General features: G+C 31.1%; 1 protein-coding gene across 1 annotated transcript in view; it reads left to right on the top strand.

The window, feature by feature from the left end:
• Window positions 1–1,619: 1,619 nt before the first annotated feature.
• Window positions 1,620–17,595, top strand: part of LOC108752135 (homeobox protein GBX-2) — a 19,140-nt gene continuing 3,164 nt past the window's right edge. Inside the window, exons 1-2 of the mRNA XM_018492779.1 lie at window positions 1,620–2,005; window positions 6,975–7,292. Coding sequence (XP_018348281.1) covers window positions 1,720–2,005; window positions 6,975–7,292 — 604 coding nt within the window. The 5' untranslated portion in view covers window positions 1,620–1,719. The remainder of the gene's footprint in view (window positions 2,006–6,974; window positions 7,293–17,595) is intronic.

The following is a 17,595-nucleotide window of genomic DNA, read 5'->3' as shown; positions in this document are numbered from 1 at the left end:
AGTTACTCCCAATAGCTTCGTCATTCATCTTTTAAGCGCCTTATTTAGTTAATTGCATTATCACGCTGTCTAAACAAGATGATATTTAAAAATAGATCTTATACCATGATCGTTCTGAACTGTCCACCGTTTTCAATCTCAAAGCATCCGAATGCAAGTACTTCGGATTAAAGCCTGGCCCCAAGATGGTGGATCTGCGGACGATAGGCGCGGCCGGACGATGCTGTTGGTCCGAATGCGACCAATCAGGATCGGACGAAAGTCGGTGCGACGATGCCACGCCATCCCCCACATCGGAACACGGCGCATGCCGAGAAATCACGAATTAAAATACCTCACTCTATACCCTCGGCAGTCGCCCGTCGACCCGTGCGTCATACGGTCGCCTCCCGATACCTTTATAGTGCAGTGTATAGTCCGGTGATTTTCGTCATCGTCATCAACATGGTGTAAAAATGTTCATAATTGAGGTTATCAAGTTGATGAAAAGGAAAAACTTTTTTTGAAAAGGAAAGACGAAAGTGAACATAAACAATTCCAAAAGTTCTCATCGAGTGTAATTACAAATTTATATTTATTTTCTGCAAACGCTCTTGATGACTGGAACTTGCCGGATTCTCTGCATGATTATTCTCTACATTGATCTTTATGTCATAATCAATGACGGTACAACGTTTAGCATGAGAATTTAACAAGTGCCCGAAGGAGTTTCATATTACATTATTGCCCCAGACATATTTAATTATTTATGACTGTGTCAGCTTTATTTAACGCCGTCATAATACGTGGAAGAAGCTCACATATTTCAGTGATCAAATACAATTTTTCACATGACACAGATCTTATCTATATTCCCTGATATTATAATTTTAACGGGGACCTGTGCTATAATTATAATAACTACTAATTTTTCTGCAAATCAAGAAATTCAAAGAATTAATAGTAACGAAGTATAATAATAATAATCTAAACTAAATAAGCTTTCTTAAATTTGTTCGATCTTATTTAAAAAATTGTAACCAGTGCCAAAGTACTGATTTATGTGTCAAATATGCAGGTTTGCATATCGAAAACTATAGTGACTCCTAGTACTATGAAGTTATCGTGAAATATAAAAGAATTACCTTAAACGCGCTGACTGCCATACCGAATTAAAAGACTAAAATTTAATAGTGTGATAATAGATTAATAATAATTTTTACGTATTATATTTCAATATCGTGTAAAAGAAGAAATCGAATAAAAACGATTGCTAAACAGATAGCAACAATTATTTAAAGTATTAAAGCTCATTATAAAATGTGCCATAACTGTTGTAATGCAAAACATAATACTGCGCAAAGCGAAATAAAGCAAAGTACTATAAAACAATCGTAAATATATATAAAGCACCTCAACCGATTGACAACCTTAAACTAATGTTACAATTTGATTCAACGTTGACAATTATAAGAATAAAGACACTCTGACACTTCTTATTTTTATCTAGTACATCACAACAATTAAATCGGTAATTTACTTTCTTCAAGTACTGCCGCAATAAGAAATTCTGCAAAAGACAAAGACACAGCATATTATTAATTCTTAATCTAACAACACTTCAGACTGCATGAGAGATAGCAATTATTGTACATGAAAAAGAAAGATGTTCCACACGTAGTATTGGATTGAGATCGATCCCGTTCGATTTGGACGCTGGTCCATCAAGTTCAAGGAATCATGGACATGAGCGTAGAGGAAACCGAGCTTGACGTCGGCTCGGCGAGCGACGAGTTGGAGTCGTCGGCCGCGGAGCCGAAGCTCGCGCGACGTCCGACACCGCGACCTTTCACGATCGAGAGTTTGATCGGTAGCGCGCGTGAAGATCACGATACTGGCGGTGGCGGTGGCATAATGCGAGACGATCGGACAAACGGCAGCGAAGAGGAAGAGCACCGAGATCGGGAATACCAGCTTTATCAGAGGCACTACCTGGCGACCGCGGCGGCAAGCACGCTACCCTCAGGTGAGAACGTTCTTCCAGCTCGATATATACAATTGAGTAAGCGACACTAATAAAAGCAGTATAAATTAAAAATAATTTCGAAAAAACTATATGTTCTTTTTAATTAAAATTTCATTTCCTCCAAAACATTTTTGAATTTGGTTTAGAATCTTATGTTTTTGATTAATTCAGAATTTTGCGGCAAAACACATTTTTATTATAAATGTATTATAAATATATCATCGAAATTATATATAAAGGCGTAAAAGAGCAACGTGCTGGGAGGGAAACTTTTATATGAACGCCAGATTTTAAAAATAAAATATTTTTTATTTTCATTATGGCTTTCACTGCAGTGCTGAAAATCTGTAGTGCACGTAACGTTGACAGTGAATTTTGCAACACAGTCTATGAATTACTTGAAACATTTTAATTATTACCTTTTAAGAAATTAAATTAAAAATTTATATAATTATGTTAAATTATTTTATAACTTTGGATGAGAAAGATGCGGATGTAAGTAAAAACTTAGCGTCGCGACGCGACGGCGGCTTAAAATACGATGGCTACAAATACATAAAAATGTCGCCAATCGATAACTGCAGTGAACAGACGTTACATCTACACGTTTGCCGTATTTCTAGTATCTGAAGTTCATTCAGCATTTTCTCTAATCTAGAGACATGTGAAGTCAATAAAAAATATAAAATTACGACAAATGTATTACTACAAATACACTCATGAACAAAATTATCGCAACATAAATTTATACATAATTTTACATAATTTCAAGTAACCGTAATTTCGTAAAAAATGGTCGTATTTGAAAATTTTTTTTTCATCCTCAAGAGTAAAGTTTGTATCTTAGAAGCTTTCAATAAATTTTAAATTCATCCTTTTATTTCCGTTAATTATCTTTTCTAAAGTAAGAGGACGTCTCCAAAAAGTTGCATACTTTGATGTAGGATACAATCAATTTTTTTCGCAAATATCGGTGATAGTCGCCACAAAGTATGTACTTTCTCTTACAAATAAAAAAAATAAAGCTTTTCACGATTCTTTATTGCGAAGATACGACGATCTCCTAATATAAAGTTACTCATGCATTTTTGTTCAATTACTTCCAACATTGGCATCAATCAATGCCCATCAAGAAGAAGCTAGTTGCTACTCAGATTTTGCACATTATATACGTATATGTGTATGTATGTATGTGTGGGTATGTGTGTGTGCATGTATGTTGGAATTGATGAGTGGATATACTTCAAAATCTCGTCTTTGAATGATTTTTTTCAAACGCTCATGTTTGAAATGTTGATGCAAGCTCTAATGACCTGAAAAATTTTTTATCATATTCAATTCAAACAATGCAATGTTTTGGAGACATAATACGTCCTTACTTTAGAAAAGATAATGAGCGGAAATAAGGACGAATTAAAAATTTATTGAAAGCTTCTAAAAGTAAAAATTTTACCTTTGAGAATGAAAAAACTTTTAAATATAACCATTTTTCTCACGAAATGTACTTACTTTGAAGTTATGCAAAATTTTGATATAAATTTATGTTGCCATAACTTTGTTAACGAGTGCATTATAAAAAATAATTTATATAGAATAAGCAAATGATTTTTTATTGAAATAATTCTTTGAAATAAATCGTGGAGTTCTTCATAAAATTAAAGTTTTTGTTAATCTATAGAGCTATTATTTAAACAACACTTTTACATCGTTACTTAATCCTTCACATGCAAATTTCCGATTGATTGATAAATAAAAAATAAACTTTTCAAATTTTTAAATTTAACATCTGCTTTATTAATATCTGCTTATATATTAAATTCATAGCTACTTTAAGACTCTCACTTAATAAAAAAAATTCCTTATTTCTAACATACAAATGTTAGAAATTAAATGATGCTTTTATTAAATTAGATTAAAAAATGATCTCTCATACAACTTAGTTCTCCGAGGAACATCCTTATGATATTTCTAATCTTGTAATTTCTCTCTTTACGTGTGCTCTTATTTCGCATTAAATAATTTCATGAATATCATCTTCCGTCGGGAGAATTATGGCGCGCATTAATCCGACGGCTCATTGATAACTGACTCTATAATACTGACTATGTGTCATATATGTACATAAAAAATGTAGGGTAATTATATTAAAACAGTTACAATATTACATATGAACCAAATGAAATAATGAATATATTAAAAATTACATTTTTTAACATAACACTGGATATATAAAGTTGTCTATTATGCTTCTAATATGAGATAGCGAGGTTTCTGCTAAACTATAAATAAGCGTATGTGGATTCTATCATGAACTTATCATTCTTAGTGTGAAATATATTTAGTAGAAAATTCATTATTAGATCATCTATGTAAATAAGCGTATGTGGATTCTATCATGAACTTATCATTCTTAGTGTGAAATATATTTAGTAGAAAATTCATTATTAGATCATCTATGTAGTTGTTGCAAAAAAGCAATGATGCTGCGTATACAGATGATGATAACGATGATACAATTTATATATTTTGTAATGGTTTGTATTTAAATTTTAAATTCAGTGAAAATTGAATTTAGCCGAGGCTATTGACTCTAGTTCTATATTGATTACGCTTAGATCGACCGTCGGTCGAAAACTTATTTATTTATGCTTGTAGAAAATATTTCAGTATAATATACTTCAATATAAAATGTTTATAAAAAATAATACTTTAAAATAATATTTTAATATTATTTAAAAAGATTTATATTTATTCAAAAATAAATGCAAGTAGCACACAATAGTTATAAAACATTAACAAAGCGCTAAAAAAGCGTATACCGCTTTGCAAGCGCTGCTGTGCTACTTGGGAATGTTTTTTTTATCTTAATTAACATTGTTTTTACATATAATATATGCGACATTTTTTTATATTATTCTTGACAAAACACACTTGCTCAAGAGTATGCATTTTTACCTTCTTAAAAAAAGTAATCTTCTGTAAAAATGAGTGTTTATATCAAATTGATACTTGACAAATTTTTAATTTAAACTATAAGAAATAACTTAAGCAGCATTTTACTGGCTCAACTGTGATTAATTAATTCTTATATCTTACAATTACTGTTACGGACCTCCTTATGTAAGAAAAACTATATGTACATATTAGGAATGCTTTTTTTTAAATTAGCAAAATTGGCAATTTTGAAAAAACTATCATATAAAACAAAGTATAATTGAAATATAACTGCGTATGTAGAGGATTGCTGTAAGATATTATAACACGATTATTGTGAAACGTTATTCTACTAGTCAAAGGCGCCATAGTGTCTAATCAATGCTCCAAAATATGAAAAGATACCAGGTGCTAGCGACGTTTCGCAGACTATAATTTATAATCTCGGATATGTACATAATTCAAACCTTTGGAACTTATCGTTTTTTTTATGTATCTTATAATCATTTTACGTACTATGATGCAGTAAAATACAGTTAGTTTCAAGTTTTGTCGTTACACATTAATTTATAGTCGTATTGTTGCATGCAATTGACGCGTTCCCAGATTTCGTCAACACAAGTGAAAATTGATTTACGTTATAAATTTAGCAAAGAAGAATAAACATATGTGTGTAGCTCATAAATTTAAAATTTAAATAATAAGAAGAAAATTATAATATAATAACGATGAACGAGAATGGATTAATATCGAAAATACGTGCTCTTAAAAAATAGCAAGTAGATGCAAAAATAAATGTTTAGCTATAAAGAAACACTACATAGAATGATTGAATAAATAGAAATGAAATGTAAAATTCAATTTGCCTTGCGATCCCATTCGCTTATCAATTATTATTACTTTATTACAGTTAGATACTATTGATAACGGACGGATTTCTGATTAGTTAGATCGTCTGTATATTTTAAAATTAAATAAATAATATGGTATTATATCTAAAAGCATTCTATGTATACTAAAATCTAGGTCGATTGTTTTTACATAATTTTGTGACGTAACTCTGAAATTTATCATTATCTAATTAATTGTCTATATTTGCCGACTGTTTATCTATCAATTAAAGAAAAGACCTCTATTATGAGATACCGAGTTTATTTTAGGTAAATGCTAGAAGTCTATAGGCAGAATTTAAAAAAAATAATAGATCATTTTGAAGGGAATTTAATAAGCTATAAGATAATGTTATATAAAATTTAGTTCAAATTTCATTTTTTTTTAAATTAAAGAAATGTAAAAAATGAGCAAATCGCAAAGTCAAAAAATTGTGCTCCTAATATGAGATGCTTCGAGAAATCGATAGTAAAATGAGAAAGTATGTCAGTATTGCAATAAAAAACTTTATTTAATGTTTCTAAAATACAAACAAACACAGCCAGCGTGCGCAAAAAATGAGTATGCAATAGATTATACCCAGAACTCATCTTCAGGTAGGTCGAATCAAGCATCGCAGAAATAGGCACTCGACGTCCATTCCGGTTGTTCTTTTTATTATTATACAATAACATTTATACTTTAGCAACGATTTTCTGTACTATAACATAGGAGCATGGATTATTTCATATTAAAAATACCCTGGGCATCTCATATTACGATTTCCACATATTATGGTTTTACGATCATCAAATCTAATTTCTGTAACTAAACAATTCAACATATCCCATATTTTTCTATTAGTACGACCTTACTCTATCACTACATGAAGAATTTATTGCCAAATATTTATTTATTAAATAATAAACAAGATTTAAAGCCTCATCTCAATGAAACTTGACATCCAAATTCTAAAATCTTGTTTTACAATGACTACTCGCATGATGTAATAATGAATTTTTTACTAAATAGTTTTCAATCCAAGAGCAATAAATTTATGGTGGAACCAGTAGATAGCGTTTATTAGTTTAGCAGAAACGCCACTATCTCATATTAGGCGCCTATCTCATAATAGGGGGCTTTCCTCTATAAATTGTCCGTGCAGGTTTCGGCGTGCCACTCGGATTATACAGTGCTTGGCTACCAATGCGGATGTACGGTGGCAGCGGTGCATCCGGCGTCCCAATGTTGCCGCCACAGCATCCGTCCACCGGCTACCCAGCTCACCCGGAACTGCATCAGAATCGACTGTCGCAGCCCTCCGTACCGCCATCCAGTCATCCACAGGGATATTATGCACTGGATGGTTGCCGTCGTGTCACGAATCAGCGTGCACCGAGTAGCTTCACCGACAGCGAAGACGAGGACGGCAGCGTTGGTTCACCGGCATCACCGGCTCACGATCTTTCTAAATCTCGACACGGTGAGTTTAACATCTACTTACACTTTCTTTAAGGCAATATTTAAAAAACTGTATAATCACAAAAAAATGAAAAGTTTCTGAGGAAACACAGTCAAGTTGACATTTTAGCGACTAGTTTGAACGTTTTATATAATTATTTTAATGGTCTAACAAAATTATTTTTAGATCAACATTTATAGCTAAATTTTTATATATTTCAATAAAATTATTCTTTCTGTTCTTTGATGTTTTGGATAATTGCGCGCAGGAGAAATAAATAATAGCCGAATATTTTTACGGATTATCACAATGTTGTCAGGATTAACTTGTACATGGTTTTTTTTCAGTAAAAAAATTAATTTGCATATTCAATCTTTTTTAAAATAATCATTCAAATATATATTAATGTAAAATTTAAAAAATTTAAAAGTTGAACAAAATATTATTAAAAAGATATATTATATCGTTGTCTTTAAAAATTAAATTTAAAAGTGTAAAGATATATGTATGTGTATATGTATGGGAAATAACGGATGTTTATAATGTATAACTTTTCACAAATTAGTAAGATGACTATTGTATATCAAGTGTTTACAAGTGTTTATATAAATGGAAAAAATGCTTTTTATTTTCTGAGAGCATGTACGAATATTTTATCTTGAGTGATAATAACTACACGTGTTGTAATTTTAAATCTGTCGATATTTAAAATTAAAATTTAAAACAGAAATTGATCAATAAATAGATTCTTTAATTTTAGTTTGATTTGTAATCTAAACCGACCTTAGTCGATTGATTGCTAATGCATAATAGATAAATTCATCCTGTGCTTGTAGCAATATATCTTCACAGCTTTAGGTATTTCATGAAGAAATTATTAGGCCACACACACAATAAGAGATTATACAATAATTAACATTGAGTCATGCAAAAATAGATGTTGCTAAATCAGTAGTCTTTAAAGAAGAGATATGATCCAATCGCTAAGAGGGAGAAATCGATAGATCCGAATACCGAACGTTTACGAATTCAGATGGCGTGTCTTCGGTCACGATCGCAGTCGCCACGATCGACCGCAAAGGATCGAGATACACGGTAGCATGCATAAATTATTGCGCTCCTGTGGCCTGATCTCATCTTGTATGTGTGTAAGTACGTATAAATGGACAATACGCGTGGTATCTCAGAGTACATATATTCTAACCGAATTTCTAATGTGTCAAGAAAACAAATCTATCTTTGTATACATATTCAATTATCCATTATAGACAATCCGATATTCATAATTCATTCTTATTTTAAGATCGTTTTAAGTAATATCTTGATGTCTAAAAACTCTAATACTATTCTATTATTGGTTTGTGACATTTTGCAACAAGATTGCACTTAAGATAGTCTTATCAAGACAAACTATGAATTATACCAACTATAATTTTATTTTATTACAATTTTCATGTTCAGTAAACTAAAAACAGTGCCACAGGTTAGGATAGTAAACAGAAAATGTATTTTTTTATAGATTAACATAAGACAGAAGGATACGTAAGTGATAATAACATAAAATAATTAGAGTGCCCACAGCTTTTATTAAAAAAAAAAAACGATACTCTCAAAAGAGACAAGAAATTTAATTTTTTCAAAGACTGACGATATTTCACGGAAGGCTCTAAATGCGTCGCCGTTTGACCACCGAAAGCTAAAGGATATCTACATGACCGCCGATCGCCAATCACGTATTTCCGTGGGGACAATTCCGATGGTGTACAGACGCGCGCATTTATTCGTGGCCGGACACACTTTTTATTGATGTACCGCCGCCCGGCGGCGATTTCGTATGCGAGACGAAATGGCTTCGGGGAATCTGTCATCGGTCATTTATGACGCACCGTGCCGAACCGGTGCGTCGATCGTCACGACGTGGTGAGGCGCGATCGCGACGTTCCACGAATTCGTCGCGATCCACCTACGTGCGAGCATTACGTCCTCGCGTAATACATAGATTACCGATCCTGATCTTGTCGACAAAAATCAGGGAAATGAAAAAAGATTCGACAAAAGAGTTTGAAGATATGCAGTCTAAAATGTCGACTTTGATTTGATTTACACTTCAGCGATGCCGAAAGCGAGTCACGAATTTACAGAATCTCGAGTCTATAGTTGAGCAGTCAATGTAGATGCAAAAATTGTTTGCGCCAAAAATATAAATTTCTCCAATTTCTAATTCTTCCTCAAAAATAGAAATCTTTAAGCTCTTAGAATTGATAAAGCACAAATTGTCAAATTTAATTATATTAAATAAATAGAAAGTGCTAAAACATCTGGCTAGATACAGATCTAAAAATAATTTTGTTGAATCATCAAAATAATTATTTAAAACGTGATGACAATACTGCAAAAGTTTTAGCATTTTAGCAATCAATTTAAACGACATAATTATTTTGATGGTCCAACAAAATTATTTTCAGATCTGTACCTAGTTAAATTTTTAGATACTCCAAAATCGTTCTTTTCAAAAATCATAAATTCTAATATAAAAATTTTTGAATTTTGTTTTAAACAATAAATAATAGAAGTATTTTTAAAATAAAGAATTAAATTATGCAAAATTAAATACTGTACTTTAAAAAATGAAGTTCTGGAACACCCAAGAATTTTAACATTTTAATGAATTATATTATGTATTATGTATTTAATCGCATTCAAGTTTCGAAATATAAAGCACTTTACTAATTTATCTTTCTTTAATGTATTTATATTAGTTTGGAAGTAATTATGTATAATTTATGAATTTATAATTGCAATATTTGAAATCAAATAATTACTTAACTCAAAATAATCTTACATCGACTGTTAAACTGTTAGATGATTTGTTGTAGATAATCGATGTATATAAGAAACTAAATAACAGAGTTAAATTTTATTTAACGCAATCAACTACACATGGTGCTATTTTTGAATGGGATCGGTTTTATTCTTGATCACCGTTGAATTTTTATACAAGCACGAACGAGCAGTTATTTTAATGCGATCGTCGATCGAGACGATGTGTCATAAATACACAACGCCGTAGCTTAGATCTTATCGATTGCTGAAGCTATTATCCAATGACGAAAAGTTAAAAATAATTTTTGCAATGTCTGGAATTTTCGAAATTTTTGATTATACAATTTTTGCAACTAAAGACTAAAAAGATTTTATATTGAAATCTTTTATTTATGCGAATAACATGTTAGAAAGTAATGTATTTTATATAAATAATTTTGTGTTCTTTTTAATGCAATTACAAAATATATTTTCAAATATATTAAAATTTAAGTTTCATAATTAAAAAACATTTAATATTCTTTTTTAATAAAGAAGCTATACTCGTGTTTCACAAATCTGTATGCAGATAAATAATTTATTTAGAAAGTAGATTAAACTTTTAAGATACATACTTAATTCTTAGAATTAGAAATGCGCCATTTTGCACTTTCTTACGGAGAAGAACGAAAATACCAAATCCACGAACATCGTATAGATATTGAAGATTAAATTAGTAGCAGATAAGTACTTTGAAACGAGAACGACTCTCGCGATATTCAACAGCGAATTATTAATCAATGGCCCAGATGTGACACGACAGAAAGTGTGTTAACGGCGTTTTCATCATGAGAACTCGAAACCTGGCTACATGAATTGGATATGTGGAAGTCTCGAACGAAGCTTTTGAGTGCCTATGCAAAATTCAGAGTTCCATTCACGGCGACGCAGAACGATTCGATTCGCCGTCGCTTCAGGTAATCAAATGATCGTTCATAAAATCTTGTTCGTTTCGAAATCGAATAACGAGTTCACCGATAGATAAAATAATATTTTGAAACGATGAATTAAATTGTGTCACAACAGCTAATTGTAAATGATATTTATAGTAAACAAAATAAAATTATTTTTATATGTCAACCATTTACAAAAATAAAATATTTTTTAAATTATTGTTAAAAATTAACTAACAATCTATCTATTATTTTTTATTTCTGTGTAGTAGCAAAATTATATACTCATTGCGATTCTAATATTCCGATAATTTTTGGCTTTATTTTAATTTATGAGATGGTTGCTTTTGCCTACAAATCGATTGCCTATAATATCGTTTGCCTACATTACTTTTGCCGATAGTTCGTTTGCACACAAAAATTATTGCCTACAGCTTGATTGCTACATGCATTTTTGCACACAAATAAAAATTTTAGAAACGGAGTTACTTTTATCTATTATTGTCACGTATTATTGCCTACAAGTACAATATTATTGCCTACAGTAGGCAATCGATTTGTAGACAACGGAATCTCCCCTTAATTTATTACAACAGAGGCTGTTGTAATAAATTAATATTAACTTCTGTGATTTATCTAAAAAGATCCACAATTTAATTATATTAAATTAAATTAAAACTAATGCGGAACAGTCATAACTTATTTCAAGATTTGCATGTAAATACACGAAATATAATACTGTAATATTATTTCATTGACAGAAATAACTTTGTATTATTAATTTCTACCTACAGCACAAATGAACAAATTATGTTGTAATTAGTGTAATCGTTTATTTCCGCATTGTACTCGAATCTAATTCGATGATGTTCAAAAGACATACAGGAAGATAATCATCGAATGCCACTTGAATTTTAATCGCACTCACCGATTCTGCGGCGGGAAGCCGATTAACGTATCAAGCGTCAGACAAGCAGAAGGATCATATTTCGATTTGGCGACTTACGAGACGAAAGGATCTTTTAGAACGCGTCATTCGTCATTCATAGCCAGGACGACGACCGAGATGAAGGCGATTACATGAAGGACGGGGCTCCTCGAGCCAAGAACACGTAACAAAATGATAGTCGCATCGCTGTGAATGGAAACCGTCAATTCTCAAGAACCGTTGCGACGCCGACGTTGAGCGTCGTGCGATATTCATAATGTGCCAGCTCTGCAGAATTAACGATACCGGTATATAACCTGTGCCTATAACTACCTAGATGATATAGCAATTATATTACAACATAATTAATTGAGGACATACTTATAAAAGAAATTTGTCGATAAATTTTATGTAATCAGCCGATAGATTAAAATTTCTCAAATGAAATAGCAAAATGTTGCTTTTAAACATCAGAATTGGAAATATTATATTTTAAATAATCTAATGATTAAACACATGCATAAGCAATGAGAAGTAATAATTACTAAAAATTTACTATTTAATCATTGCTTTTCTATTAGAAAAGCTGTTAATATACATATATATATACATATATATTCTTTTACAGATATTTTTAATTAATTATTTAATATTTTGCATCTTCTTTTAATCACAGTCTAATACAATGCATATATATATATATATATATATGATTGGCGACAAGTTCTTTGTTTCTTATATTCTACAAAATAACTTTTATTATACATACGTAATTATTTTATTACATTATATATTATAAACATTTTCTTCCTCGCTTGTGCTCTGAGTCTTCAATTGTTAACTGAAGGTTATATTATAGAAACAGATTTATTCTGATTTATACTGAAGAACTTAGAGAAATTAAAAAACTCTATATATGTGTGCCAAATGTGATTATTTTGAATAAATTAAATAAGTAAGGGAAGGGTCAATACAATCAATGTTAGATCTTAATGTCTAATAGTATTTTTATACGTAAATTTAAAATATATCTTTGAGTCATATAAACAATGCGTTGCTTACTGTTGGATTTGAAACGCAATTATAAGTTGAAACTGAAGTAATAATATTATAATTTGACAATGATGCTATTAACATCTTATAATACTGTAAAAGAGAGAGAGGAGGGGAAGAGAAAGAGAGAGAAAGACAGAACAAACTTATTGCAAAAAATACCTCAGGCAATTATATCACTTCGTTTACGGTTTATTCTTCCTGTATCTTAATTCTTTGTTGAACGTACGGCCGTGAGAATACAGACAGCTATTTTATTCGCAGCATGCGATTTATGCAGAAAGAAAAAAGAAGAAGAAACGGATGAACTGGTGCAGCGCTATATCGATCGTCGCAATGTTCGGTAACGTCATCGTGTAGCAAACTGACAGAGCGACCCGTTAATAAGCTCGATTGAAATTTCATGTCGCATATCCAAAAATATACTCACGAAGTGATATGCGAGCAGCGAATGAGCGTTTCCTCTGGCCCGATCCCGATAATTGCTTCCGGCGAGGTTCGTCGATCGATCGCGCCGGGCGCTATATCGGGCCACGATCGAGCAAATTATTCCAGAACGAGGTCGCGAATCTCGCCTGCCTTCTTAACGCTTAATAAGCCGGACGTATTTCCCCCACGGCTAGAAACGCGTGGCTATTGAAACCTTATCATCAAGTTACTAAAATAGCAAAAAAAGGTACGAAGTACATATAGAGATATAATAATCTAAAAGTGTTCTATATAACGAGATGAAACTATGTATTTATCTGATATCATATAAAGCGTGTCATATTTTTCACAATCTTTTTCCTCTAATTTTTTAACCCTGATTTACAATTTATAACATTATAGATTCTTGTTGGAGAAAAATATAAAAAGGTTGAAAAGAAATATATAATTGCTATAATTATAATCAAACTACACTGATTGTAAGACAAAAAATAATCGAAATATTTACATGTAAATATTACATATAATATTTTCTTCGACATTTATTGGTTATATATAAATTTTGATTGTATGAAGACTTATAATTCTACGTTTCTCTGTGAAGTATACATTTTTGTGAAATATATTAGCTGTAAATCTCTATCCTTTGTGTGCCTTATTAATTACAAAGGATAAAATAGATAGTTTATTTGCCAAGAATAAAATTTTATTTCTCCGTATTTAAATAAAAATTTATTTTAGTTAAATAAATATCATACCTCACAAATAAATTTTTAAGTATTTTTTTCTCACAATCAGTGTAATGAGAGTTATTGTACTTTACTGCAAATGCACAAATCGCTTCCTTACTATTTGCTATCTATATTTGCAACTTGAACGATAGCACTCGACCCTCGAACTTTTTTTCGCTTTTCTCGCAGTTTCCCCAGTTCGTGAATTTTCGTTATTCATTGCCCGAGTACGGAGATCCTGTGGCGCGTCCGACATGATATGGGAGGATCGCATCTTGTTTGCGAAGGACCGCACCGTACTTGTCGCTAAAAAAAAGGTATAGTGCTCTTGGTAACAACGATACCGAGATTGGCACGATTCCACCGATCGATCGAAACCTCGCGTCATTATGCGAAACGTTATGGCGCAGTAAGATAATTTAATTAATTTTATTATTATTATATTCACTATTATTGTATTTATCATTATGAATTACCTATATTACTATTGTGGTCTACTTATTATGTCGTAAACTTATTATGTTTTTTATAGCAAAGGATCTAAGAATCTTAAAATGATAATCTTGAAAGAGATTAGTAATACTAATAATAATCATAATATGTTATATAATATAATTAAATTTTGAATTTGAAAAATACAGAATAAAATTTATATATAATTTTTATATAAAAAAAACCTATTACTTTCAAAGAGTCAAAAAATATAAAAATTTTACAATATTTAAGAATTTTTTAGAGTAAAATCATATTTATCTATTTAAAAAATTTAATAATTTATGATTGAAGAATTTTAAAAACTTTAAGCTTAGAGAAAGAAAATTTCAAAAATAGTTTTACAATTCACGATTAGATTCACTAATTGTTTATAAATATTATATAATTATATATTTTAACTCGTAACTTTTTAACAAAGCAATTTATGAAAGATCTTGTTTCTTAAAAGTTTTCAAAAACGTTTTAATTTCAAATTAGAATTTTAAAATTTAAATTAAAAATAATCTGATTATCGATTTTAAGAGGTTCTTGGTATCTCTGAATTTGAATGTAACCTGGAGATATCGAAAAAAGGATAGTAATCTCTGTGAAGGAGGATTTAGTGTTGCAGAGTTTATAATCAGAGTTTGAAAGTCAGTTTGAAAATCTCTTTCTCAGTATACTAACTGTTTATTTAGTATTATTGAACTTTAAATAAAGCGAAATTGGAAACTTAATGTTACATCACAATTAACGCTTTAAAACCGATTTTTATGATAATTAAATTATATTTTTTTTAAATTCTGTCTACCATGTTAAATCTATTATTTTCAATTTTTTATTTTTGACCTCGGATTTGAATAAGACAATATCAAATTACTCTACAAGCCAAATTTTACAAAAATTGAACAAGCAATATGTACAACAAAAGAGGGTAACTTCAAACGAAGTTTCTATATAGTCCACAAAGGGTTAAAGATTTAATATTAAATATTAAAATTGTTTTCTCTCTCTCTCTCTCTCTCTCTCTCTCTCTCTCTCTCTCTCTTTCTCTCTCTCTTATTCTCAAATAGGAAGAAAATGTCGGAAATCAGCTAATGAACAAGCAATTGATAAAATGGAAACAGAAAAATCAAATAGATAGAGAAAATTAATTAGACATGAACGATGATTCACTGGCGATGAATCGGTGATGAAGATCGTTAAATGATTTGATTTCCGGTTGCTCCGTCATTGACAGTTTTCAATAATTACCACTTGCTAGCGGTTAAATAAAACATGAGCTATGGAACATGCCAACTATTTTCACCGATTATTGCTAGATGTATGCGTGTGTATATATGTGTGTGTGCATGACAAATCAATAATATTTTAATATTACTCTGAATACAGATACCAGCAGCTTTTCTTAGGGTGAAATCGATAAAGATGCCGCGACCCAATTAATCTGTTGCGTGATCGTGTAATTGGCGGGTAAATTTGCAATTTGATCGATTTAGTGATCAAATTACTCTACTTTTCAAAAATTGATCAACTTTATAAATATATTATTTATTCTCCTCTAATGTAGCACAATAGATATTTTTTTGCATTTGATATAATATTCAGCAAAGTTATTTAATGTTGCATAAATCGATTTTAGCTTTAATTAAAATTCAATATCCTTTACAATATTTTCTATGTCAATCATTTAAACTAGTAAAAGAAATTTTTGATACAATTTTATATCGAATTAATTAGGATTTATATTTTATTGAATCCTGGATATATATTATTCTCTATTTCTCCATTAGAAGTTCCTTTCTCAATTGAAAAAAATGAAGCCTTTCTTTATGACTCATATGCTTATTCACCAATCTTTTGCCACTTTCACCTACTCGCTATGAGTGCAATCCACTGCAAATGCTTCGTTGACCAACCAAAAGAAAAAGTTTTACGAATCAATCAGAGAATGCTTTAAAGCATTTGCAGCGTGAATCACACCTTAGGAAAGTCGAGTTGGCAGTTTTAAACAAACAAAATCGTCAATTCCAATGTCGTGTTTAAGTTTCGGGTTATAGACTCGCTCCAATAACTCTATTTGCTAGAAAAGTGTGGCTTAAAAGCCTCTCTATGCCGAGATCCATTAAACGAGGATGTAACGACATCGTTCTCACGAATCGATCCACACGCTCGATTCCGGCGCGAAGTGTAAAGACAGGCAGGGGACAACGCCCGTATACGCTCGCGGAAGCGTTTCGCTCGCCTAATCGAAACCTTCTGAATAAATCAACGACTGAAGAGTGCATCAAACCGCCGCGCGTATAGAGGAAAAGTTGCGCGCTGCCATAAACGCGCGATCAGACCGCGAACTTCGGATAAGAAAGACGCGAATCGCGGCCGATGAATAAGTCAGGCTGACCATAGCCGAGTTGACCGTTGACAACGAACTTTAGCAGGAAATAATGCGCTCGCAAATAACGATCAGCTCTTGATCATGCGACCCGGCCACGTTGCGGTGGGAAAAGTTATGTTGATCACGTGCGGTTGCGAAGAAAATACAGCGCGCGAGAAGAAACTTATACGATTCTATTTATATCATTTCTAAGAGAAATGTGTATTACACGTCTATAAGTTTTAAGTTATGTTAATTTATTTCGGTTGGATCTTATATGATATTTTGTCAAATAACATGTTTACAGTTGTTATTTTAACACGTTAATAGCATTGATTTTGTTGCATTTATACAAATAACGTAGACTATCATACATATTGAAAAAATTTCTGGTTGGAAATGGACGAATTAGAATTTTCTGGTTAAATTTATTAGAATTTTAGTTGAGATAATTCTAGATAGTTGAGATAATTCTGGTTAATACAATATTTCTGGTCTACATCTATTCTTCTAATCTTATCAGAATTCTCATTTTTACCAGAATGATTTTATCAATCAGAATTCTAGCTATTTCTACTAG

This window comes from Trachymyrmex septentrionalis, unplaced genomic scaffold (assembly GCF_001594115.1).
Source record: "Trachymyrmex septentrionalis isolate Tsep2-gDNA-1 unplaced genomic scaffold, Tsep1.0 scaffold56, whole genome shotgun sequence".
Classification (NCBI taxonomy): domain Eukaryota; kingdom Metazoa; phylum Arthropoda; class Insecta; order Hymenoptera; family Formicidae; genus Trachymyrmex; species Trachymyrmex septentrionalis.
The sequence above is the reverse complement of the archived record's forward strand: the minus strand, read 5'-3'. Positions and strand labels throughout refer to the sequence as shown.